This window comes from Suillus subaureus (genome assembly GCF_016647635.1).
Source record: "Suillus subaureus strain MN1 chromosome Unknown BJ212scaffold_48, whole genome shotgun sequence".
NCBI classification, from domain to species: Eukaryota; Fungi; Basidiomycota; class Agaricomycetes; order Boletales; family Suillaceae; genus Suillus; species Suillus subaureus.
This window is the reverse complement of record NW_024538604.1, coordinates 48,457-72,823: the sequence shown is the minus strand read 5'-3', so window position 1 is coordinate 72,823 and position 24,367 is coordinate 48,457. Positions and strand designations below refer to the sequence as shown.

The 24,367-nt window shown below is 46.0% G+C and overlaps 13 protein-coding genes across 13 annotated transcripts; 3 read left to right on the top strand and 10 right to left on the bottom strand.

Annotated features, from left to right (window-relative positions):
- Positions 1-19: 19 nt before the first annotated feature.
- BJ212DRAFT_1282983 (uncharacterized protein) lies at positions 20-253 on the bottom strand (the record flags this gene model as incomplete). Its single annotated transcript, XM_041331717.1, has 1 exon — positions 20-253. A coding segment is annotated over one exon (234 nt), but the record flags the coding sequence as incomplete, so codon positions are not given.
- A 115-nt stretch (positions 254-368) lies between these two features.
- On the bottom strand, positions 369-788 carry BJ212DRAFT_1486005 (uncharacterized protein; the record flags this gene model as incomplete). The annotated part of the gene is made up of 2 exons (XM_041341066.1): positions 369-420; positions 469-788. 2 exons carry the CDS (start codon positions 786-788, stop codon positions 369-371), a joined length of 372 nt encoding a protein of 123 aa, XP_041187607.1.
- Positions 789-7,810: 7,022 nt separating this feature from the next.
- Positions 7,811-8,092, top strand: BJ212DRAFT_1246291 (uncharacterized protein; the record flags this gene model as incomplete). The annotated part of the gene is made up of 2 exons (XM_041329663.1): positions 7,811-7,885; positions 7,943-8,092. Coding segments are annotated over 2 exons (225 nt in total), but the record flags the coding sequence as incomplete, so codon positions are not given.
- Positions 8,093-8,751: 659 nt separating this feature from the next.
- On the bottom strand, positions 8,752-10,463 carry BJ212DRAFT_1303748 (uncharacterized protein; the record flags this gene model as incomplete). Its single annotated transcript, XM_041333480.1, has 7 exons — positions 8,752-8,856; positions 8,935-8,983; positions 9,039-9,165; positions 9,229-9,300; positions 9,351-10,007; positions 10,223-10,283; positions 10,338-10,463. 7 exons carry the CDS (start codon positions 10,461-10,463, stop codon positions 8,752-8,754), a joined length of 1,197 nt encoding a protein of 398 aa, XP_041187605.1.
- Positions 10,464-10,743: 280 nt separating this feature from the next.
- Positions 10,744-11,343, top strand: BJ212DRAFT_1486001 (uncharacterized protein; the record flags this gene model as incomplete). Its single annotated transcript, XM_041341065.1, has 3 exons — positions 10,744-10,866; positions 10,911-11,101; positions 11,154-11,343. The coding sequence occupies 3 exons, from the start codon at positions 10,744-10,746 to the stop codon at positions 11,341-11,343; spliced, it is 504 nt and encodes a 167-aa protein (XP_041187604.1).
- Positions 11,344-11,619: 276 nt separating this feature from the next.
- Positions 11,620-12,097, bottom strand: BJ212DRAFT_1486000 (uncharacterized protein; the record flags this gene model as incomplete). The annotated part of the gene is made up of 2 exons (XM_041341064.1): positions 11,620-12,030; positions 12,080-12,097. 2 exons carry the CDS (start codon positions 12,095-12,097, stop codon positions 11,620-11,622), a joined length of 429 nt encoding a protein of 142 aa, XP_041187603.1.
- A 3,335-nt stretch (positions 12,098-15,432) lies between these two features.
- Positions 15,433-16,742, bottom strand: BJ212DRAFT_1389420 (uncharacterized protein). The gene is made up of 5 exons (XM_041336951.1): positions 16,574-16,742; positions 16,409-16,522; positions 16,266-16,358; positions 15,727-16,212; positions 15,433-15,673 (listed from the first exon to the last, which is right to left on the bottom strand). Exons 3-4 carry the CDS (start codon positions 16,271-16,273, stop codon positions 15,864-15,866), a joined length of 357 nt encoding a protein of 118 aa, XP_041187602.1. The 5' UTR covers positions 16,274-16,358; positions 16,409-16,522; positions 16,574-16,742; the 3' UTR covers positions 15,433-15,673; positions 15,727-15,863.
- BJ212DRAFT_789663 (uncharacterized protein) lies at positions 16,398-17,797 on the bottom strand. Its single transcript, XM_041344076.1, has one exon. The coding sequence runs from the start codon at positions 17,663-17,665 to the stop codon at positions 16,523-16,525; it is 1,143 nt and encodes a 380-aa protein (XP_041187601.1). The 5' UTR covers positions 17,666-17,797; the 3' UTR covers positions 16,398-16,522.
- A 98-nt stretch (positions 17,798-17,895) lies between these two features.
- Positions 17,896-18,138, bottom strand: BJ212DRAFT_1282845 (uncharacterized protein; the record flags this gene model as incomplete). Its single annotated transcript, XM_041331708.1, has 1 exon — positions 17,896-18,138. A coding segment is annotated over one exon (243 nt), but the record flags the coding sequence as incomplete, so codon positions are not given.
- BJ212DRAFT_1303745 (uncharacterized protein) lies at positions 18,139-19,388 on the bottom strand (the record flags this gene model as incomplete). Its single annotated transcript, XM_041333479.1, has 7 exons — positions 18,139-18,279; positions 18,352-18,437; positions 18,493-18,511; positions 18,594-18,687; positions 18,757-18,828; positions 19,002-19,222; positions 19,296-19,388. The coding sequence occupies 7 exons, from the start codon at positions 19,386-19,388 to the stop codon at positions 18,139-18,141; spliced, it is 726 nt and encodes a 241-aa protein (XP_041187599.1).
- Positions 19,389-21,116: 1,728 nt separating this feature from the next.
- BJ212DRAFT_789412 (uncharacterized protein) lies at positions 21,117-22,112 on the bottom strand. Its single transcript, XM_041344075.1, has 4 exons — positions 22,003-22,112; positions 21,854-21,951; positions 21,510-21,800; positions 21,117-21,453 (listed from the first exon to the last, which is right to left on the bottom strand). Exons 2-4 carry the CDS (start codon positions 21,881-21,883, stop codon positions 21,325-21,327), a joined length of 450 nt encoding a protein of 149 aa, XP_041187598.1. The 5' UTR covers positions 21,884-21,951; positions 22,003-22,112; the 3' UTR covers positions 21,117-21,324.
- An 875-nt stretch (positions 22,113-22,987) lies between these two features.
- BJ212DRAFT_1389379 (uncharacterized protein) lies at positions 22,988-23,628 on the bottom strand. Its single transcript, XM_041336950.1, is given in 4 exon segments — positions 22,988-23,106; positions 23,161-23,265; positions 23,349-23,571; positions 23,583-23,628. The coding sequence occupies 2 exon segments, from the start codon at positions 23,476-23,478 to the stop codon at positions 23,201-23,203; spliced, it is 195 nt and encodes a 64-aa protein (XP_041187597.1). The 5' UTR covers positions 23,479-23,571; positions 23,583-23,628; the 3' UTR covers positions 22,988-23,106; positions 23,161-23,200.
- Positions 23,591-24,364, top strand: BJ212DRAFT_1303744 (uncharacterized protein; the record flags this gene model as incomplete). Its single annotated transcript, XM_041333478.1, has 5 exons — positions 23,591-23,747; positions 23,846-23,886; positions 24,018-24,076; positions 24,196-24,259; positions 24,338-24,364. The coding sequence occupies 5 exons, from the start codon at positions 23,591-23,593 to the stop codon at positions 24,362-24,364; spliced, it is 348 nt and encodes a 115-aa protein (XP_041187596.1).
- Positions 24,365-24,367: the final 3 nt, after the last annotated feature.

The window sequence follows — 24,367 nt, the reverse complement described above, 5'->3', positions numbered from 1 at the left end:
TCCACATATCATCTATCACTCAGTGGAGTCCTGCAGAGTCCATGTATGCACAGGCAGGTGTGTACACCATTTGATCCTTGAACAAAGGATTTCCAATCAAGCCTTTGATGCACTCTATGGGATTGCACATCCACAGTTCAACATCTTCATGCAACAGTTCACCTTTTTCATCTGTTCTATTTCTCTGAATGCTAATCTTCTTACAGCTCCAGGCAGCTCCATGTGGGAGTTCATCAACCTTCTTGAGGAATGATCAGTTGTTGTGGAATGAAGGTTGCATTCGGTTTTGTGTCTATCACACTGGTCAGTACATTTTTTTCGGTGCTCAATGCCAAACTTACAATCAGTAACTTTAGAAATTCATTGGTTCAAGTCTGCCCAAGGCTTTTTACAAGCCACTCAGTGAGACCCCACTCTTCCCTGGCAGCTAAAGTCAGGCAGAGGCTATAACCATGATAGGGTACATACTCGTCACAAAATGGAGCCCACTTGTCCTCACCAATGCCTTCCTTGTACTTCCAGTACCTTTCAAATTCAGTTTCCCCTTCCCACAGTGCCCATCCACCATCAGGACATTGCTTGAAATAGTGCCCACCACCTCCCACTACCTCACCTTCGTCAGCAACATCCTCAACTGTCACATGCTGACTTTTTGGTGCCAGTGGATTATGTTCATCAGCCTTGAAAGAGTTGGACTGTGATGAGCGGCGAAGTGGGGAAAATGAGTTGCCAGCATTGTGGTTCTCCATAGAAGGTGTGTTGTCTTCCAAGTCTTTTTCTTCAATCATTAACTCCCATGCCCTTCTGCATTTAGGCCAGTTAGCTATGTGTCTCTTGATGCCCCCCCTTGTAGGGAACTCCTTGCCACAAAATGCACAGCAGTGTGACATAGTAGGTGAGTGTTTCACCCTGGTCTTGTGTGACTTGTCTCATTGTATGCCCTTTTTTTTTCAATGGCCTGGTCTAGACTTAAACTGGGTGCAGTTACCAGGCGCCGCACCACAACTTGATCTGAGCACCACACCACACCACCCTGATTTTGGAAAGTATGGCAAGTCTTGGCTGGTTTTGTTGATTGGGAGGGGTGTGCTTACCCTGATCTTGCAACCAGATGTGCCCTCACAAAGTGCAAGAGGGACTTATCCCAGTCTTGCCACCAGACGCACCCTCACAAACCTACAGATTATGGCCTCATTTAGACTCAATCCATGTGCCAAGTTGCAATCAGGTATGGTTTTTTTTTTTGAGGATGATCCATGAGGTGTGCTTACCCTGGTCATTTCGTCTACAGCAAGATAGGCAGAGATCCTGCTTACCCTGGTCATTCCATCTACAGTAAGATAGGCAGAGACCTGTGTATGTGCTCTTATTCTGATTGGTTTGAATGATACTTACATTTTGCCTAGTTCCCAACACAGTGTGTCATGAGTCATGGCACATTGGGTGCGTTGTTTGCAACCTCCATTACAATCTTCCTCATCTAGTGAGAGAAAAAGATTGAGAGAGTCAATGACCTTGTGAGTCATGGTGTGTTGTTTGCAACCTCCATTACAATCTTCCTTGTCTAGCAAGAGAACAAGATCGAGAGAGCCAATTCTAGTATGTTAAATTCTCATCTCTGATACTAGCTAATTTGATGTGCTACGCTAGTTTAGTTTGGAAATACCGTGGGCAGCCAGAAGTACCTCTAAAAGCTGCGCCTGTTTGGCTTCCTTGCACTGTTTCACCTCCACATCCCAGCACTCAATGACGAGCCTTTGCACGCTCACTTGTAAGATGCTAATAGCTGGACCTGGTGCTAGTTCTAACAGTTGCAGTTTTTTTGCTTGCTCACAGGCCTTCACTTCTGCCTCCCAACACTCCAGAATCAGTTTTCATATGTAATTCTGGGAAACTGTGATAGGGCCGGGTGTTTGACAAAACAGAGGGAGCAGGAACATGGGCTCTGCATCAGGCCTTTCGAGCTTGGGTCTGCAAGCTAGTGAGTATTTGAGTATAATGTGGAACAGCAACTCACCTTTTGACATCAATTTTCGTGTCTTCACAGCCAGCCTCTTTGCAGCTAGCGATTTGTGACATTGGGCTGCAAGATTTGTCAGCACACAGTGAGTTTTGAAGCAAGCTCCATACCGTTTTTTGACGAGTTGGGGGTATTCATAACAGTGAAAATAAATTGTGACAGTATGATCATACCTTTTTATCATCCCTCTTGTTTGACACAGCTTTCAGCCCTTCATTCTACAAATCAACAATCAATGAACTACAGTGGCTCAAAAAACTGTCTGCATGTTTTGACATTTTTCACTATCTATGATATTGTGTGAGAACTCACAAATGCCTCAAGGACATGGTTATACCACATTGTAGTATGGCTTCAGGGCTTTCATTTGAGCCCTACACTGTGGGAATCAGTGGAGATATGGTGGAGATACAAGGCTCACAAAATGGTGACTCATGTGGACAGTTTTTTGACTCAAGTATTTTACAATAATAACCAGGTATTCTAGTATTTTGTATGACCTCCCTTGGCTTTAATTACTGCCTCTATCCTTCTAGGCATACTCTCAATTAATTTCTGGCAATCCTCAGCTGTGATCTTCCCCCATTCCACTGCTACTCTCTCCCAAAGCTCCCATACTCCTTTAGGGGGTTTTCATAGGCTTGAAGCTTTTTCTTGAGTGTTCCCCAGAGATGTTCAATGACATTGACATCAGGAGACTGTGCTGGCCAGTCAAGAACATTGATGTTATGTTCTTCAAACCATTCCTTAGCTCTTCTGGATGTGTACTTGGGATCATTATCCTGTTGGAAAATGATATCTTCTTCATCAATCCCTGATTCTGCCAAGCTAGGCAGCAAGTGGTCATTTAAAATGTCCACATACTGCTCAGCATTCATCTTCCCCTCAACCTCGGCAAGCATTCCCATACCATTCCATCCCATACAGCCCCATACCATTAAAGAACCTCCTCCAAACTTGACAGTCCCATTAACCTCTCTGTCTGTTAGGCCATCTCCCTTCTTTTTCCATACATATACCTTCCCATCTGACCCAATCCTATTGATTTTGGTCTCATCTGACCATATAACATGCTTCCAGTCCTCTACAGTCCAGTGTTGATGAGCTAAGGCAAAGGCTAGTCTTCTCTGCCTATGTTTGATGGAGAGAAGAGGCTTTTTCTTCTTTGTTACTGCCTTGAGATGAGCTGCCTTGAGAACATTCCTCACAGTTTGTGAAGAGACAGGGGTAGTGATGGTGGAATTGATATAATGGGTGGCTTGGACAGCATTATCAGCCTTTCCTGTAGTGATATGTTGGATAATAGCCCTTTTGTCAGTAGAGGTAAGCTTGGATGGACGTCCTCCACAAGAGTTTTCCTTGTCTGGGTGGCTTTCTTTGATAAACTTGGCCACAGTGGACTTGCATACTCCAGTTCTAGAGGAAATTTGGCAAGCAGAGAGGCCAGCATAAGACAGAGAGAGGATATTATCTCTTTGAGCAGAGGAGATGGCTTTCATGGTGATTATGACTATGATACATGAGATATTCTGGTTTATATAGTTAGATATAGTCATAAAATAACATAATGACACCACTTCATAATTTATATAATAGTGGCATGATTTTTGTGGTGTCATAAATAATGATTTATATAGTTTTAATATACACTCAAAAAACTGTCCACATGAGTCATCATTTTATAAGCCTTATGTCTCCACCATATCTCCACTGATTCCCACGGTGTAGGGCTCAAATGAAAGCCCTGAAGCCATACTACAATGTGGTATAACCATGTCCTTGAGGCATTTGTGAGTTCTCACACAATATCATAGATAGTGAAAAATGTCAAAACATGCAGACAGTTTTTTGAGCCACTGTATTAAGGTTCAATTGTGAGTTATTTGTATGTTTCACAGTGGTATAAATTGTGCTGACCTACAGTGTACTTTGACAAGACAACCATGGCACCTCATAAGCCTACCTCCAAGCCTAAATCAAAGTGTGCCCCCTCACCACCTGCCATGAAACAGCAGGTGCACACTGCAAGTGTGTTAAGAACCATGTTGCTCAAAGGAGGAGAGAGACTGACTCAGAGGGGCTTGGCCTCAGCTCATATGCTGTGCCCCTTACCCGAGTATGTGCCCTTCATTTCGTATGAGGTCTGATGATGGTCCAACGAAGTCTGGAGGACTTCCGGAGGCTGGCTACTCTGCTGGAGAGCACTAGAGGACTTCTGGAGGAGTGCAGGAAACGTCCGGAGGAGCGTGGGAGAGTTCCCACTACAAGGTAATACTTCTACAGGAAATAGGATGGAAGGATAGGAGGTCCAAAGGTCCGGAGGATAGGAGGACAGGAGGACAGGAGGGCAGGATGATGGAGGACAGAAGGACAGGAGGGCAGGATGATGGAGGACAGGAGGACAGGACATCTGAGGGTTAGGAGGACAGAATGTCTGAAGGACAGGACATCTGGAGGTCCGGAAGGAATAGGGGCTACATCGGACGAAGTCCGATGTAGAAACAAGCAGGGGTAGACTACCCTAAGGTAGAGTCAGAGAGACAGGGATTGGACCTAAGTCCAGAAAGAGGGTAAGTGCCGGAAAGGCAGAGCTCCAGCCTAGGGAATCAGTCCCTAGGCCTGATGGGTAGGACAGACTTAGGTGGACCAAAGTCCAAGAGAGGATTGGGCAAGTCTAAGTTGATATTCAAACTAGGGAACTACAGGAGTATCTACAGGGGTTATATACTGAACAATATCTGAGGGGATCAGTAAGCAAAGGAGCAAGGCTATGTACGAGCATGTGGAAACACATTAGTAAGTAAGACAGAACATAAGTAAATGAACTCAGAGATGAAGACTCATACAAGGATCAATAAGCAAGACGGAAGAAGAGGTAACCGAAAGCTGGAAAGCAGAGAATGCCTAAATGGGGATAGGTGCAGGATATCGGACAGAGGGTGGGAATAGGTCTGGAGATCTGGGGATCTGGAAGACAAGGTGGATACAGGACTGGAATACAAGAAGGTGGATATAGTTCCGGAATCTGAGACAAGGTGAAGTCTGGATGTCTTGCTGGATGAAGTGCGCATAGGGTGGACAGGATAGGGTTGTACGGATCAGGCTAGCAGTGAGGATCCAATGGTCTGGAGCTCAGGGTAAATCTGGAGCATAGTTGATCCTGCTGAGGTGTGGAGCACAGTGGAAGGGGATCTTGGAATGAGCTGGATATGATGTGGGGTCCAGATGTAGGCTCGGAAGGCGTGGGAATATGATGGAACATGGGTCCAGATTGTGGGATATGACAAAGTGGTTGAGAGTGGTGACCAACTGAAAAAGAGAACTACCATTGTAAGTACCAGCATATTATGTTCCACTCCAAGCTCACCATCTCGTTCTACAGTCAGTGAATCCCAACATGTTATCTGTTGCCAAGAAATCAAGGAAATCCGGACAGAAAAACAGAAGAAGAAGGCCTTAAAGGCTGCCTACCAAGGGCATCCTGACATCTTCAAGAAAGAGCTGTCAGAGCTCCTTAGTGTCATATCCCACAATCTGGACCCATGTTCCATCATATTCACACGCCTTCCGAGCCTACATCCGGACCCCACATCATATCCAGCTCATTCCAAGATCCCCTTCCACTGTGCTCCACACCTCAGCAGGATCAACTATGCTCCAGATTTACCCCTGAGCTCCAGACCATTGGATCCTCACTGCTAGCCTGATCCGTACAACCCTATCCTGTCCACCCTATGCGCTCTTCATCCAGCAAGACATCCAGACTTCACCTTGTCTCAGATTCCGGAACTATATCCACCTTCTTGTATTCCAGTCCTGTATCCACCTTGTCTTCCAGATCCCCAGATCTCCAGACCTATTCCCACCCTCTGTCCGATATCCTGCACCTATCCCCATTTAGGCATTCTCTGCTTTCCAGCTTTCGGTTACCTCTTCTTCCGTCTTGCTTATTGATCCTTGTATGAGTCTTCATCTCTGAGTTCATTTACTTATGTTCTGTCTTACTTACTAATGTGTTTCCACATGCTCGTACATAGCCTTGCTCCTTTGCTTACTGATCCCCTCAGATATTGTTCAGTATATAACCCCTGTAGATACTCCTGTAGTTCCCTAGTTTGAATATCAACTTAGACTTGCCCAATCCTCTCTTGGACTTTGGTCCACCTAAGTCTGTCCTACCCATCAGGCCTAGGGACTGATTCCCTAGGCTGGAGCTCCACCTTTCCGGCACTTTCCCTCTTTCCGGACTTAGGTCCAATCCCTGTCTCTCCAGCTCTACCTTAGGGTAGTCTACCTCTGTTTGCTTCTACATCGGACGAAGTTCGATGTAGCCCCTATTCCTTCTGGACCTCTGGACCTCCTGTCCCTCATACCTCCAGGCATCCTGTCCTTCGGACATTCCACCCTCCATACCTTCGGACATCCTACCCTCCTGTCCTTTGGACATCCTGCCCTCTGTACCTTTGGACATCCTGTCCTTCTGTCCTCTGTCATCCTGTCCTCCTGCCCTCCTGTCCTCCTGTCCTCCAGTCCTCCAGACCTTTGGACCTTTGGACCTCCTACCCTTCCATCCTGTTTCCTGTAGAAGTATTACCTTGCAGTGGGAACTCTCCTGAGCACTTCCTGTGTTCCTCCGGAACTCTCCCACGCTCCTCCAGAAGTCCTCTAGTGCCCTCCAGCAGAGTGGCCAGCCTCCAGAAGTCCTCCGGACTTCATCAGACCATCATCGGACCTCATACAAAATGAAGGGCACATACTCAGGTAAGGGGCACAGCGTACGAGCTGAGGCCAAGCCCCTCTGAGTCAGTCTCTCTCCCCCTTTGAGCAACATGGTTCTCAACACTTAGTGACATTGACAGGCAAGAAGACACAATGGTATGAGCTTTTGTTTTGTTTTCTAATCTTAAATCAGCCGCTGACATTTTTTTATTCAGTTCTCTGATCACAGTGTTAATACAAGGTTATCCAACACTAATAGCCTGACATTCAGTACAGGGAAAATCCCTCCGAGGTTGCGCAACCCATCCATGCCTACAACTAAAGGACCAAAGGGTATGTTTCTACTTTATATAGCTAGCACAAGAACACTACTAAACCTCCATCAAACAGTGCCACATAATGTTGACAAGTCAACAGACAATGACAACGACAAACAGTTGCCTGCAGCTTGAGGGACCAAGTGATCATCTGACAACATGTCATATGAAGATACTGTGGTGCTGAAGGTCAAGAAAAACACTGATGGTTTGTGTCAATGCGTGAAAGCCAGCAACTTTGACAAAATCTCAAAAGAGATTCTCATAACTGCTTGCTCTGTTTATCAGTGTCTCATCATCACACAGGCACCTTTTCCGGATTCTGTTGCAGCTGAGACAAAACTGGCGAAGGAGGCCTGGTGTGAGGTATGTCAACTCAAAGGTGTTGATGTCAAACTGACCCCTTTGGCAGTGAATATGGTGAGCACAGTATTTTTATTGCATTCCTGGTCTTATTCATTCAAAGCTGTTAAAACACGCTTCACATGTGCAAGGCGAACTCAAGACAAAGATGTGTCCACTCACAGCTTCATTTCATGGCTTCTGCTCAAGTAATTCTATGGAGGTGATAAGGTCAAACTGAGATCTTGTGGAGAGATTGAAAATTGGCTCAATCTTTGTTTTCAAGGTACTCATTTGACAGTCTACATAACTTAGTGCTGACATTGAGCAATAGGACCCATCATCAAAGTCAGGCATCTACAAGATGGAGTTGCTTCAACAGGGTATCAATGGCATGTGGTTCTTGAACTGAAGTGACGAGGGTGTCATCTACCACAAATACTTCGACCCCATCCCTATCAAAACTATTGTGCTCATGCTTACGGCTGTGAGCTGTTTTTCACATTCTTACTTTCAACTTGATGACACTGACAATATCTTATAGATAGAATGTTGTGTTGATGAGTGGTTGCAAGGCATCAAAGAGGACATCAAGTTCACATCTGCTAGTTATGGGGCCATCTACAACCATCATTTCAGCTCACTGCAACACTTTGGTGAGCACACTGCACCTTACAAACTCCTCTTGAAAATTCATACCAATCTGCATGGTGCAGTGTGGTATGTTGGACTCTTATCTCACTGACTCTAAAATTCTAATGCTCGCGCTTCTCAGCTTCCATGCAGGTGTTGCATCACTCATTCCATTGTCAGCTACATCCCAGGCCCACATTGATGATGCAGCATTTGAAGATGCTATTCGAGAGTACCAGCATGAGGGGAAGGATGTGGCAGTTGAGGATGAGGTCGAGGAGTATGAGTATCCTAGTAGCAAGGGTGGGGAGCTTGTAGATGATCAATAGGGATGCAGTGAGTAAGACATTCATATTATGCTAGTCTGTATTTCAGGTGCTTGAATTTAATTGCTATGAGGTTCCTTGGTGTGCTATATAGCTGCTGGTAGTAACTTATAGCTGCATGTAGTAGCACTCCGACAAACTACAGTAGTACCTCATAGCTACTGGTAGTTACTATGGGACTCTATGGTGACTACATAGAGGGCACTTGACAATGGGGCTACTCGCGCTACCCTGACTATATAGTACTATGTAGTCACTTTGTTTTTTCCTGATGTGGTGGTACTTACTAGGTGGTATCAAGTCAGTGGCAATGGCTGCCAGTGGATTGGCACTGGGTACCATGTCAGAGTGATCTAGGGAGTGTTCTGGGGTCAGTGTGATGGAAGGCGTGCATTCACTGGTCAGCTGCATGGATATCTGTTCCTCCGCTGGGGCTATAGACTGAGTCGGTATCATATCTTCGGAGGGGGAAGGTGGAATCAAGGACTGTTGATCCGCACTAGTAGTCAGTTTGGGAGCAGTACTAGTATCAGTCAGTTCACATTTTTGAATCACAGAACATTGCAAGCAGACTTACAGCAGGTTTGCAAATTTCAATGGCCATGCATGGAACTACAAACAAGTATCTGAGTATAACATGACAGGATAGTAGAAATAAAGATATATACTCTAGCAGGGGACCTGGATGCAGGCGTCTTGTTTGAGGAACTAGCAGGCTTGGTGATATCTGTGATTGAAACTTGTATGTTGTCAGAATGGCCAAGCTCAGTGGGTTGTGACTCTGCCATTGGGGTATTCTCATCTAGTTCTGTGGCAGGTGTTTGAAAAGTGAAAGTTGTGGAGTCATGAGGAGACAAACTGATCAACATACTGAGGAGGTCACTGGTTAAGTCCATGTCATCCAAGTCCAGGTGCAGTGGTGATGGTGATCTGTGTTCAGGGACTATTCATGTAAAAGGTTAGACAATCATCAAGATAGAGTAATTAACATACTAGATATTTCCAATGACTTCTGCTTCTTGCTGGAAGTTGATGTGATGCTAAGTGGGTCAGAGTCATGAGTCCATTTTTGGGGCTTCACATCACCAGTGGCACTGTCAGTGTCATCAGAGTCTAGTGTCTCGAGATTATTGAAGTCAATGATATCTTCTGCTGTTGGCTTGTAAGTCCCTTCAAGAGCCAAGTGGTTGATGTGATTCTTGTGCCAAGAGGTATAGCTAGCAGTTGCAATGGCATCATATTTCCAGTTGCCATTGCAGTAGCCAAGCTTGGGGAAGAATGTTACCATTTCTTGGTAGTACAGCTTACTGGTAGACCCTGATGCAGCTCCCCAACTTTTGGGCGCCTCCTTGATGTTCCAGATATCCACAAACACCTGTTGGGATGTGGTATGGATTGCTGTGACACACTCCAAGGGAATAGGCTTGTTATTCTTGTCAATGATGTAATGCAGCAGGTGTGACTTTTCAAGCTGGGTTGATGGTTTCTCTTGGCACTTCTTCCAGTCTTCCTTCGTCCATATGAACTCACTCAGGAAGTCAGCACGATGGTAGGATGGGACTGTGATTTCCTTCACTTTCAGTGTCACAGGCAGACTCTGAGGGGAGAAGGTACTGAGGTTGGCTGGGTCTAGAGTTAGCGTTAGAGATTCTGCAAGCTTATTATAAGCAGCCCTATTAAACTAATTGTTAGACACCCAAGAAAGGCAGTGTTATAATTAAAAGATGTGCTGGTGTAAATCCCACTTGTGTGCCAGCATTTGTTTGTCCATCCACAGCTGTAAAATATTGTTCTGTAGGAATTTAATCTGCACATTAAGACACGTATATGTGATGAAAGTCAGTACATTTATTTAAAAAAAATACTCAGTGAGGCTTTAACCTGCTCTTTGAGGCACATATATGCACTCAACAGACCATTTCCTCCCTAATTGTGGTGTTCAATTAAATAATTAATGGTATTAACATGACCTGTCCTTACCATGGGTGCATGCTCTTGCTGCATAAGGGGTGCATTAACCAGCCTCTGTTGAAAAAATGGATCCAGGGATGGAGAAATCATGTTATCAGAATCCGATGACCCATTCAAATCAGGGGAGGGAGACATCATAGTGTCCTGCTGGCAAGAAAAAGGAGGTAAACTACCTGCAGAATGATTAGGAATATTAGGGTATGGAGTTTTGTAATTCTCCGAGGGTGTAAAGTCATTATACTGGGGGAAAGAATAAGACATGGTGGTATAAGAGAAAGATGTTGGATGCACCTAAAGATGCACTGCAAGATGCCCAAAATGTGCTCACATGACCACTGGAAAATTCCAAAGTCTGGGAATATTTCATTAAGTCCTCAACACGGAGCATTTCATATCACTCTAATCTAATACCCTAATGCCTATCATAATCGACTCTGTCAATATGCTTGAGGATGTTATTTTCCTTGATATTGACAATGTAGTTCCTTCATGGGACACATACTGCTTTGCACTGGATATCCACTCTCCTGGACACAAGGTAAATCATTTGTTATTCTTGATGCCTATCTCACACATATCCAGAGAATTGTTTTATGCTTCAGAGATGCCCAGATACTCAAGTTGAAAAATGGTAAGGATGAGGAAGACAACTCACAGGTATTGGAAGACAAGGAAGAAGAGTTGGTGGTTGAGACATCAGAAGACAACTCAGAAGAGGAATTGGTGGTCAAGAAAGAGGAAGAAGAAGACAAGTGTCCTCAGGCCATTCCTCTGTACATTTATGGTGCCCCAATTTTACTGTTTACTTACCTGTTTCTCTTGCAGCAGCGCCTCTCCATGTAACCTCCTTAGCAGGCACCTCAAAAACCCCAACCCAGATCCAGACAATCCCACTGCACCTTGGCACTACCTTGTGCATCCAATTGGTGCATCTCATCTTAGTGCCAAAGCAGAGAAAAGAGATGCTGATGAGCAGGAGCTCCAGCAGAGGTTCACAAAGCAGTGTAAAGTTTAATTTTCTCCTTGCATCATTACTTACATCTGTGCAATTTGTGCTGCCACTCTTACTTGCTGCCACTCTTACTGTACTCTCACTAATGTATTTCTTGTCATGGTATCATTAATATTGCAACACAGTTCTTGAAACATGTCAATAGAACTACTAAATGTGCGCACAGAAGGGAAATGATGAGGCCAGCGGAAGTACTCCAGAAAGCCTTTAAAACTGTAAAAGGTCAGAACAGACAGAACAGATGAACTGTACAAACAGAAAGAGACTTACTGAAAATATCTATTCATCCTTGTCAGCATCATCTCCCATCTCCTCATCAACAGACACCAAACCAAGCCCAGGCTTCTCAACCAGAAAAAAGTGATCCTCTACCAATCCTGATGGGAGTTTAGGACAATGAGGTACCATAGTGACTACAGAATGTATCATTTTCATGCTGACTAGCTGCAGTGCCTCGTTGCCATGATATGTGCATGACCAAACAGTCTGTGCTGACTTCTGCAGTAGTTCTGGGTCTGGGCAAGAATAGACAGAGACCATTGCAATGGTGACAAAGTGGTAGATTTCATTGTCAATGTACTTGAACTCCTCATCATTGTCGTCCTCATTGATGTCGTCTGCATGGACCATAACAGCCAGCTGTGCAAAGTATAAAACTTCCACAATTTCGCTCTTGTTATGGATGGAGACCTAAATTTACAATTAGTTTCTGCTGAATAGTGTGAGCGAAGACAATCACCTTTACATTGCACAACATGCGAACATTCCCTGCAAGCTTGAGTTTTTCCTTCCATGCACAGCGAGCAATCTGCCCATTGGGAAGTCACAGTCTTGCCCAGCACTTGAACTTCAGAACAGGCCCATCAAGGAATTCACAAATCAATCATGTCTCAGTCTCACCTGGACGATAATTGTATCTGTCACGAGCCCTGAGGAGAACATAACCACCCCCAAAATTGACAGAATAATTAGGAAGTGGATTGTCAGGTGGTTCTAAGTCCAGAATCATAACTTTAAGTGCATTGATCTGGCAGCAGTGAATGGTGAGGAAGGTAAGATTTGAAAATAGATTGGAAGGTTGCTGAATTTCCATCCTGAGCATACCAATGATGCATTCCATAGTCCAATGTGCATAACACACAGATGGACCAGATCGAAAGCCTTCAGCTGCTAAATGATTGCCTTGGTGTGCGCATGGCTGGACAAAATGAATTCTGTCAGCTCAACGCTGATAATATATACACTTGAACTCATACTCCCACTCACAAAAGTACCTGTGAGCTGCTTGAATGTCATCAAATGTGAGACTATGCTGACTCATGATTTGGACACCTCAAATGAACTTGCAGTAATTTTGCCAGTACTTGTTGGGCAAGACACCATAGAGAAGACCTGGGCCAAGGCCCCACAGCCATAGGATAAACTCCCAGGCTTTGTAGTAAGTATTGATCTTCTCAGTGGGATTGCAAGGGGGCCAATCAAATGAACCAGGGAGATATTGCACACATGCAGCTACAGCGGTGCCGTGTTCTGTCCAAACAGCCTTGTTGTGGAACACTGCCCAGTCCCACAACTCTTTGTTATCTGAGGCATTGCACTTCATTGTGCCACACCACAAATCAGTGAAGAGCAAACCCATATTTGGACCCTTGAAGTACATGATATCAGGGGTAAAGCACTCTGGAATGCCAAACATGCAGTTGGGCAAGAGGCCAAGCAATATACTCAGCTTGACGATACCTGTTTTGAGATGCTGTTGATTATATTGGGCTAGGGTCATAGCAGAGACAAGATGGTAAAGATTGTCGATGTAGTTGGAGCATGGTGATAAGGAAAGTTTGTTGACATCAATATCATTGTGATCGCATCCAGAAACAGTGTAGTCAAGAGGCTTGAGAAGCATGGGATAGTATTGCAGCTGCCCTGGCTTGTGATGTCCCTTGAGACCACAGTACATCCTACACCTGTTCTTCCCAGTATGCCCAACCATGGAGCTCAAACAAAGTAAGCCAGGGCCATCTGCAGTTCCAAATGCGAAAAAAAGATTCGAGGTAAAAAGTTTGTCCCTTGACACATCCCATATATAAAGCCCTTCTTTCTGCACAGCAACAAGATGGTGTAGACCAGGGAAAAGAAATGATTCAATGGATTTCAGCTTCTTGGGACCAGGTATGATTCTGCCCAGGAGAATATACTTCTTCTTGTAGCATAACTCTGGAGAAAGATTGATGATGATCCAGATATATATCCAACAATCCAACTCCTTGCTCTCATAGAGTTGGGCTCCATTGATGGATAGCATAAGAACAATATCATCCTCCTGAATTTTCCTGCCATGAACAGCTTTCAGATATTCTGTGCCCATAATGATATCATTGTATATGGAAAGCTTGCCATCACCAAGTTCAAGTTCTTTGAGGATACATTTTGTGCATTCATCACGATAGCGCATGTTGGCTGCTCCACTAGGGTCTTGGTAGAGTGTCTGGAGTTGCAGACCAAGGGGGATGGTGTGAAACACCTTGACAGGTGACTTGACTTTGCCATTAGAGGCATCAAATTTGATCTGGTCATAACAGTGTGAATGGCATTCCAGACAACAATCAAGGTGTGCATATTCTCCTGTGAAAGCTGTGCAGCCCTCTACACACATGTCATCTATGATAGACTCAATCCCACTCATCTGTGCAATGATGCGCTTGATGTCATGGTGGGATGGGAATGCTGTGTCTGGATAACATCACAGGATGGCTTTGTGGGCATTGCTGTAAGCCTCCACTGCAGAATGTTCCAGCGCAAGGTAGGTGTCAATAGCTAAACAAACATGGGGATCTTCAATTTTGAGTTGAAGCTGAGGAGGGTTTCAAAGACATTCCAAGGCATTGGGATCTAATGGTGAAAGGTTGTCATCTAAAGTTGAGTGTCAAAGGGCTTGGATGAACGAGATGGATTGTAGTATACCCTCATGACAGCCAATGTTGGCCAGACATTGAATTTCATCAAGGTCAATATCTTCTATTGTGCACTGGTCCTCATTAGCAGCATGAAGGTTTGGTTCAGGCACGTGCTGGTCCTCATCACCAGGGTTAGGCTCTGGTGGAGGTGTAAGAGGGTCTCATTGTTGGAGGCAATCAGGTGCAGCATGCTGGTTCTCATAACCAGTAGGAGGGTCTGGAAGATCATCTGTATGGTCACCCTGCCAATAGAGGTCGTCGTTGTCATGGAACTGTAAGGGAGATTCTCAATAAATCAAATTATAATTGAAATAAATGACTTTACCTCATCTTCTGGTGTGCCCTGATCAACATTCATGCCCATATCATCACTTTGAATTGACGGACTCGGAGACTGCTCTCTTGTTGGCTCGACTGACACACACCAATTAGCACATTAATATAGTAGTACTAAACATAAGTTCTTAGCTTACTAGTACCACTGGTGCCAGCAGAGGCGCTTGATGAAGCGATTGGAGCAACACTAGCTATAGTACTAGTAGCTGCGGCGCTGTGTGCTCGAGAGACTAATAGTGCCTGAAGTTCTGCGGTTCGCGTGCTTGCGCCATTGTCTTGTGCTTTTACACAGTAATATTGTGCTTTCGAGACAGTCTGCAGACGGCCTTTGCGCATAATTTGATACTCTTTCGCAGGCGGCATAGTGAGTGTGAATGTTGTAGCTATAGAGCAGTGGCACACTGTTACTATGTGCCGGAATTATATGCAAGGGGCAAGGCCGGCAGGGTATAACACGAGAGCCAGTCAATTTCGCACAATCCCAGACTATTATTGCAGGCTGTTGCGTGCTGGATGCAACGTGCAGTGACGACGACAGCAGATATGCGCAGATAATTGATCTCGCACAAATTCAGGCAAGTGCTATTATTAGTATTAACTTCGCCAGCCATTCCCTCAGAGGCTTCTCAAAATTACACGCAACCTCGGCCATTCTCAGAACAGTGGGTTTTCACTGGGGTTGATCACTCAACAAACAGTGTCGGAGTCTTCAGGCAAGAGATAGATCCCAGACTCTTCGTTCTGCTGTAGTACTTTTTGTCGTAGGTATTTAGTGTGTTCATGACAGCTGGCATCCCTTGACAGACGGGTTAGAATGGAATCATGAATTAACTGGTATTGACATAGTAGCAAAGCTACATCATACTACACTCGATAAACATATTTGTCTATGTTCTGCCATGTGTCTCGTCGGTGTCAAGACTGTCATCGGCACCAGGGGACGCGCAGCAGAGAAACAACACCACGCGAACCCACGGTTTTGGGTTCTTGATGCGCCTGGCCTTTTCACTAGCAGTTTCGTGGTGAGGAGCAATAAATATTACCTGCACAGAAATCATCAGACCCAGCAATTAGAATACACGCAGGAAAGACACACCTCTCTGTCCCGCATTGCGGCAACATCGACGTCATGATGATTGCAGTGAGAGGAGGTAGTTGGCCCCAAGTGATGTTGGGGTTCGATTGCTTCATCAGCGTTGAGTGGAGCATGAAAGAGTGAGGACAGGCGACCCATTAGTGCACCCGGACGTGAGACTGAGGGTGTTTGGGATTGCTGAGGTTCGGGTGCTTCGTCGGTGTAGAGTCCAGGGCGGGGCAAAAGTGAGGACAGGTGACGGAGGAGTACCTGTAGATGTAAACGCGAAAGTATTTGGGATTGCGGAAGTTCGGATGTTTCATCAGTGTTACGTGGAGAGCGAAGGTGTGAGGACAGGTGATTGAGGAGCGCATGCAAATGTGACTCTGAAGGCACTGGAGGTTGCTGAGTTTCGATCGCTTCATTGGGTCGAGAGCGACGAAGAAGCGAGTAAAGGCGGCCAAGGAGTGCAGAAAGATTAGGATTGGCACCAGGTGTTGCAGAGGACTGAGAACAGTGATCAGGATAAGAACTAACAAGTAAAAATGTTGATAACGCACATGTGCATTAATATCGGGTTGCGTGTCGTCGAAAAAACCTGGTGGAAGTTCCTCTCTGCCCCCAAAGTGGCCGAAACCTCCCGTAGCGTCAGCCTGAAATGTCAACGTTATTACCACACGAGGTTGACAAGGGTATCGCGTACCTCTAGAAACGACCTGTCTTCGATGCCCTGCGACGACTCGGATGGGGAAATGTGCTCTTTGCTTGAGGAGCCAGATGATGTATACAGTTTCTGTTTGGGTTCAGCTTTTGATGCCTAAATGATATCAGGATTAATATTGTTGATGAGACAGTGAGTGACACTCACGCTATCAGGTATGGACAGGAGGTCTTCTAGGCCAGCTGTTTTCAGGATGGCTTGAACGTCCCAAACATACGCGTTTTTATCAACACAACCCGTGGATAGCAGCTTTCCATCGGCGGAAAAGGCCGAACACCTGACGTGGTCTTCGTGTTGGATAGGTGAACCGACTTGGAGGTTGGTGTCAAGATTCCAGAGCCGCGCTGTTTTATCCCAATACGATGTACTCGCAAGGAGGCGGTCGTTCTGAAATAAAGTGATGGAGGTGACATCCGATGTGCCATGAAGAACGGCGATCTGCTGCCATGTGGCAGTGTCGAATATCCTAATCAAGCCATTCAACAACCCGGAGATGAGCTTCTTTTCGTCTGATGTCCAGGCTAGGCTCGTAACTGATCCATCGAGTTTGACTGTGTTGAGCAGCTTGCCTGTCTTTGCATCCCAGATTTTGATTCCATGGTCCGCCTTTCTCCGAGCTGGCAAGTTGTCTTTGACTGCAATTGAGAGCACCTGAAAGTCCGAGTACCGAACTGGATATTTAATCGCGTCCCAGATTTTGACGTTCCGGTTGAATCCTCCTGTCGCAACCATTGTTGCCTTGGGTGAGTAACTCACCGCCCACAGCACAGCGTCTCCCGTCTTGATCGGATTCAAACCCTTAACAGGTTCTCCACTCTTCACATGCTTCACATCCCACACTCTTGCCGTCCCATCTACTGATCCGCTCACCACTCGCTTACCATTTGGACTCCAGCACACTGACTCCACAGCTCGAGTGTGCCCTTGCCATCCGGCGATGACCTTTCCCGTCTCAATGTCCCACAACCTCACTGTCCTGTCCCTATTTCCGCTCGCAACAGTCTTGCCGTTTGGAGACAATGCCATAGTGCCTACTCCCGCCTTAACCCCCTGATCTCGCCACTCGTCACCTATCTGTACACCACTCTCTAGGTCCCATAGTCGGAGTGAGCCGTCCCATGAAGATGTGATAATGCGTTGCCCATCGGGCAGGTGCGCAACGTTAGATAATGGATCGGTATGACCTCGCATCGTCTTGCGGGGAGTTACTGCTGACGTCTTAGCGGTAGGAGAAGACATGGTGGCGCTCGGGGATCTCAACCAAAGAAGTTGTTGGTAGGGTATAGCACGGGTATATCCGCGGGTCGGAAGATCAACACCGTACCCGTACTAACCCGCGGTATAGCAGCTTACCCCGGTGTTGTATTTACCCGCGGGTACACACAAGAAATAGTAACACTACGTAGGTCCAATAACCTCACCCAACACTCTCGTCCTCTCGTTTTCTTTTCTTCAGAGACTTCATGATCTTAGTAAGGTCCTCTGGTGTCTTTGTAACGATCTATGTACTCTTCTCGGACGAGATTTTCGGCATCTTCAATCCACTCATCTTTCCATTTTTTTAGCCAGAAGCGTGGGTCAGCACAAACCACCCATACAACTGACGACTTATGCTCACTTGTTGCAATGCGATACGTGTTTGAGTCATTAGTCATTTTCCAGTATGTATCCATTTTCTTGCGAGCAAGTTTCATCGTGCTTTGGATGGTTGGTCAGAATTTCTCTTTCGTCTCGACATTGTTCATGTGGTTATCAAGTTTGTCCATTGCAGGTATGACTGCATAGACACTGGCCGAGTTGCGCGAAAAAAGAGCGTAGCCTGCTTGTAACGCTTGCATTGAATCGAATAAGTCCTGAAAATAACTTGATCAGAGGCTAAGTAAGCTGCCTCCAGTACAGCGACAAGTTCCTGGACGGAAATGAACTAGACGTTCATCGTGATACTGGACAGTCACAGCATCAAGCTTAAAAAATGAATAGACCACTGAACGCCATGTCTTCTTGAGTGCGTCTGTGAGTGAAAATTAATCCAGGTTTATGCAAACGCGAACAACAAGTTCACGTACTTAGATCAGCTTCATCATCCTGTTCAGCGGCAGGACATTATTTTCATCAACATCGACATCAATTACCTCCGGAGCAGCGGATTGCAACTCGGAGGGGTTACTTTGGCCTGTGGAAGGACAAGCTTAACACGTTTTACAACATTGTCCGCTATGGGCTGCAGAGATGACGATAGCATCTGAACACGTTGAGGTAGACTTAGCAATAGACCGATTAACCACAATGATGGAATAGATGGAGTATTGAGAAATGTAGAGTCTGCATACCTCACTTTATACTGTTGAATCACCGAGTTGTAATCAGTAATAGTAATGTGTCTCCGAGACGGAAGAATGGAACTGGTAGGAATATTGAAGCAGCGAGAAATAGGATCGAAGCAGTGGGTCACTGTTGCAGTCAACGACCCTCCGAAAAATAAGGATCGTAGTGAGTGGCGAATCCTTGTTATGTCCAACATATAACACCACGGAGAACATTCGGAGATAGCGCGGCCGGCTACCCGTGAACATACCCGTATACCGCGCTGACGGGTACGGTACGGCCACGGGTAGCACATCTCGACACCGTACCCGTACCCGCCATACCCGTGACCCCCATACCCGCGGTGTGGCCCATACCCGTGCTATACCCTACTTGAGCGCTTGAATCGGTCCGATTTTTCTCCGCTCTCTCCACATGTGCTCCCTTACAGCCTATTGATGTCAGGGCCCTACTCGAAGGACACACGCTTCTCTGCATAAGACATCGATTGGTGGTGCAATGGTGAGCAGCCGCATCCCAGATGCATACACTAAGCTATACTCACTGCGTGAAGTTTGTCCAAGTGTACACGAATCACGTGCTGTCGTTCTCTTGCAGAGGCTGTTGCCAGTACCTTAACAAACTTATATTTTGTCATGTCACAAGACGTGCATGAAGCATTATTAGATCCTAACATCATCGGGACAAATGCTTATTCCTAATGTCGCAAGAGATCGTTACGATGATCCAGAACCCTGGTCTGATCTTATCTTTTTTTCTCACTTTAGCCTTTCTGTGATGTTTACGCCGTACGACTCATGACACAGAAAAACTCTACTGAAGAATGAGAAGGGCTGTTGGATAGCTGAGATGTCATTTAATCTGGCCTTCAGGATTGGGCAAGTATTGTCGTGTGATCACGCAACCAAGAGTATTCGAGTATTCTAACGAGCCATGAATTCCGACAGCGTATCTTATTTCTGCTTGCCCGGCGCTCAACCCATGTTCCTTAATACTTAACTTTTTCTTTTTCTTTACCCCGAGAGGTATAGGCATCCGGTCCAAATCGAATTCACTTTGGCCTCAGCCGTGAGTGAATACAGTTGATTCACCGAGACGTTCCTCTAGACCTCCTCCTTTCTGTTGAATATCGTACTTTCACGCGATGGACAGCAATAGATGGCTCTTTGGATGCTGCATGGCTCAGGGCGGCCGAGATTCTTCATGTGTTGCGGCCTATTATACCGAGGCACTGCCATCGGTGTGCAATCACCCAGTCCAATGGCACAAAGCTGGCAGCGAAGGGGTGAGGTTTGCCCGAGGGCACAAATCTACTGACTCTCACGTTCAATCTTCGTGGGTAGGTAGTTTGTAATAAAGGAACACACCAAGGACGCATGATCAATGCTGCCGACAATACATGATCATTGAACAATCCATGATGAGTGATGTGTTTCAGGGAAGCGATAAGTACACCTTGTATTTTGGAAGCGGTGATAGTGCATCATCGTGACGCGCGAGAGGAGAGATGTGCATGTGTGTCATCACCGTCAAGACACCACAGAGATGGCAAGCCGATCAGTTCCATTTCATTGCGGCAGCCAAACTGAAGCACATTCCAAGAGTAGCCATTCTGTCGAAATAAATTCGACTATCCAGATCAGCCACTGCGATAACTGTCAGTTTCAGACACGTCAAAAATTGTCCTATTCAAGACCCAGCTGAATACAATACAGGGAACGAAACAAACTGGGTTATGAGGCTGAAAGTGAATGGTGAAGTGATCGGATGGGTGACCTTGCTAGATCGAGTGTATATGGACAAGTGTGAAAGCGTCATGAACTAGGACAGCACAAAGTATGTAGAGCAGGGTAGAGATTATTCATTGAGGTATGAATATGATAACGGTCAGAACACGGCAGTCAATAATGCTACAAGCGCATACTGCATTCATGTAGAATTTGTCTCGTCCGTGATGGCTTCGGGCTGGAACGGAGTAGTAAGTGATGATATTGTATGCTCAATGCCCTTCAAAGCCCCCCGTAGAGTAAGGCGAAGTTGTGGTCATCCCAAAAAAGAATACTTAACTCAATTCCGACCAGGTTAGAAATGCGCAAACTTCATGTTGAAAAGAAATTAAATGTGCAGGAGGGTTAGCACCTTGTGGGTTGTTCGTTCGTGGGCGAGTGAATCGTCTCGCGTTCTTCAGACAAGCATCCACGCATAACTAAGTCTAGTGCTCGAGAACCTGGAGAATAAGTTAGGCACGTATATGAAATGAAACGTACTTGAGGTATATGTAAGTTCACATCATACCGAGCTCCTCTAGGCTAGACAGTCCTCACCAACTGATGTCACAGTGCAAATCGACCTATCTTCTCACAGACGAACTATAATGCGAGGCGTCGATGATTGTTATTAATGATAGCAGAAACACTGAGAGATAACAAAAGGAGAACATCAAAATGAATGTGATTGTGCATATTCTAATACCATCAGTAACCGTTGTCGGTGGACGGAGACGCACAGCATATAAACAGTACAACAAAAAGGAGGATGTCAAGATGAATGTGATTCTGCGTGTTCTGACACCATCAATGACCGTCATCGGTGGACGGAGATGCACAACAGAGGAACAACACAACACGAACCCACAATCTGGGGTTCGTTATGCGTTTCGCCTTGTCGCTAGCTCGTTCCTGCCGCCGAGCAGTATACAGTGCCTGTAAAGAAAATTTGAGACACCAGTCATTGGGAACATAACCCCAAAAAGACGTGCCTTCTTGTCATCTAGTGCAGGAACTTCGACAATAGGAGGACTACGACGAGAGGAAGTACTAGGTCCTTGGCGTTGCTGGAGTTCGATTGGCCCACTAGCGTTGGGCTGGGGACGACGAAAAAGTTGGGGTGGGCGAGCGAGGAACATATTTAGACGTGATCCCCAGGAGGGTGAAAAAGGACGGCGGCGGCGATGTACAGAGGGAGTATCTTGGTCTTTCACGTTATCGAAAAAGCCTGCTGGCACTCGACGGGGGGTTGGACGGATGGGTGGTCGTCGCGTAGCATTAGCCTGAAATGTCGATGTCACAATTAGTGTCAAGGTTAAAAAATGGCGCAACATACACCTGTCAATAACTTGTGCGAGTGGAACATTAGCGTGTTTCATTCTTGAAAAACCAAAAAACAATCCATACCCTCTTTTTGAGTTCAGATTTTTGAGCCTGACAGTGATTGGGGATGAGATAGTGAGTGGGAGTGAAGTTGGTACTCACATCAGGTATGGTCAGGAGGTCTTCTAGGCTAGCTGCCTTGAGGATAACGTGAATGTCCCAGACGTACGCGTTTCTATCCTCACAACCTGTGACTAGCAGCCTTCCATCAGTGGAAAAGGCCGCACACTCGACGTGGTTTTCGTGTTGGAGAGGTGGTCCGACTTGGAGGTTTGTATCCAAATTCCAGAGGCGTGCTGTACAATCCCATGATGTACTCGCAAGGAGGCGGTCGTTTGGAAATAAAGTGATGGAGAAGACAGCATTTTGGTGACCGTCAAGAAAGGCAATCTAGTGCCATGTGGCAGTGTCGAATATCCTAATCAAGCCATTACTCAACCCGGAGATAAGTTTCTTTTCGTCCGATGTCCAGGTTAAGCTCCACACTGGTCGATCCAGTGTAACCGTGTTGAGCAGCTTCAACTTGCCCGTCTTTAAATTTGCATCCCAGATTTTGATTCCATTTTCGTTGTGTCCTCCTGTTGCAATCATTGTTGCCTTGGGTGAGTAACTCACCGCGTACACAATCTCGTGTCCTGTCTCTATTGGATTCAGACCCTGAACGGGTTCTCCACTCTCCACATCCCAAACTCTTGCTGTCCCATCTTCGGATCCACTCACTACTCGCTCACCATCTGGACTCCAGCACACAGACTCCACAGTTCGAGTGTGCTCTTTCCATTTGGCAATGACCTTCCCCGTCTCAACGTCCCACAACCTCATTGTCCCGTCATTGCTTCCGCTGGCAACAAACTTACCATCTGGAGACAATGCCATGGTCACTACTCCTACATCATCCCCTTCATCTCGCCACTCTCCACCTATCTGTGCACCACTCTCTAGGTTCCATAGTCGAAGTGAGCTGTCCAAGGAACATGTGATAATGCGCTGCCCTCCCGGCAGGTGCGCAACGCCGAATACGTACTCAGTATGACCTTGCATCGTCTTGCGGGAAGTTACTGCTGACACCTTTTCCATATTGGTAGGTGGAGAAGATATGGTGGGCGCTTGGGGGTCTCAATGATCGAGGGAATTGTGGACTATATGCGCGAGAGCAGCTTGTTGTATCTTTGGATTAGAGTTGGTTGTCTTGCGGGGGTATAGATCGTAGGTGAATTCACTGGCCTATCTGCTTTCACCTGAGCTCATGTCAACGGAAAGCCTGGATGGATTGCTCACGAGAGGTCCTATCTAGCGTAATTCAATCCTGACTCACAGGACAGCTTCGGGACGATGCATCCAGGAGATATCCCTCAATACCAGTTGGTGAGTGGTCCTATCTCTTCCTCACTTCAGCCCTTTCCTACTCGAAACAACCAGAGTATCACTCACAGCAAAGCCCCACTTAGAACAGTCTGAACCAGATTCACTCCACGCAAGATTGAGAGGCGTGTGCTGGTAGCTGCGACAGTGGGTGTTTGCTTTGGGGTCGAGAGGGTTGCGAAAGTGTTGGTTTAAGTTGCCTATTAAGCTGCACATTCGCTGTCCTCGTGTTCTCCACAGCTTCACAGTGCTGTGCAGGCGAAGCGCCGCGTGCGTCTCACTATCTCTATTCGGCCTTTAAATAGTCCGATGCATCTCCGCTTTCTACATGTTTTCTACCAGCTTGTCTATCGCACCCCTGCTCGGAAGATGGTGTTGCACGCTTCTCTGTATCGCACAGAGGACTTCGATGGGTGGTGCAATAGTGAGCAGCCACACTTTATACAGTTATGCACTACGCTATCTTGCTCAAAGTTCAAGCATACGTGAGTTGCGGATTGTCGTTCTTTTGCAAAGTCCGTTGCCGATAAGTTGACATACATGTCCATTGTCCCATCAACTCTTATGCATACTATGTCCATAGACTTGTATGAAGCATTTTTCGATCTTGACAATGTCAGGACGGTGCGTGCAGGAATTGCTCACTCCTGCGTTCCTACAGACTTCGCCAAAGATCGTTATGACAATCCAGGAGTGATCTAGCTCTATTCTTTTCTCGCCTCAACTTTTGTGGAACTTGTACTGTATCACGGCAGACAAGCTCTACTGAAGGGTGCCTAACTCAGACGTCGTTGGGTTTGTCCTTCAGGATTGGGTAAGTTTTATCACACTATCATGCAACGAGAATATCACAGTCTTCAGGCAAGCAATATATGCTGATAGCGTGTCTTATCTCCGCTTGCCCCATGCTTAACCCATACTCGTCAACACCAGATGGCTCTTTCTTTTTCTTACCCCGAAAGAAGGCGTTGGCTATGCCGGAGGGGCGAAGGAAGCTGTAAGTTTTCATGTGAATCATCATCGATGCATCGTCGCTGAGCGTTTCTAAGAAAATACAACTTCTGGCGAACTATAGTGGATGGGCAATGCCCAACCAATTTGAAAC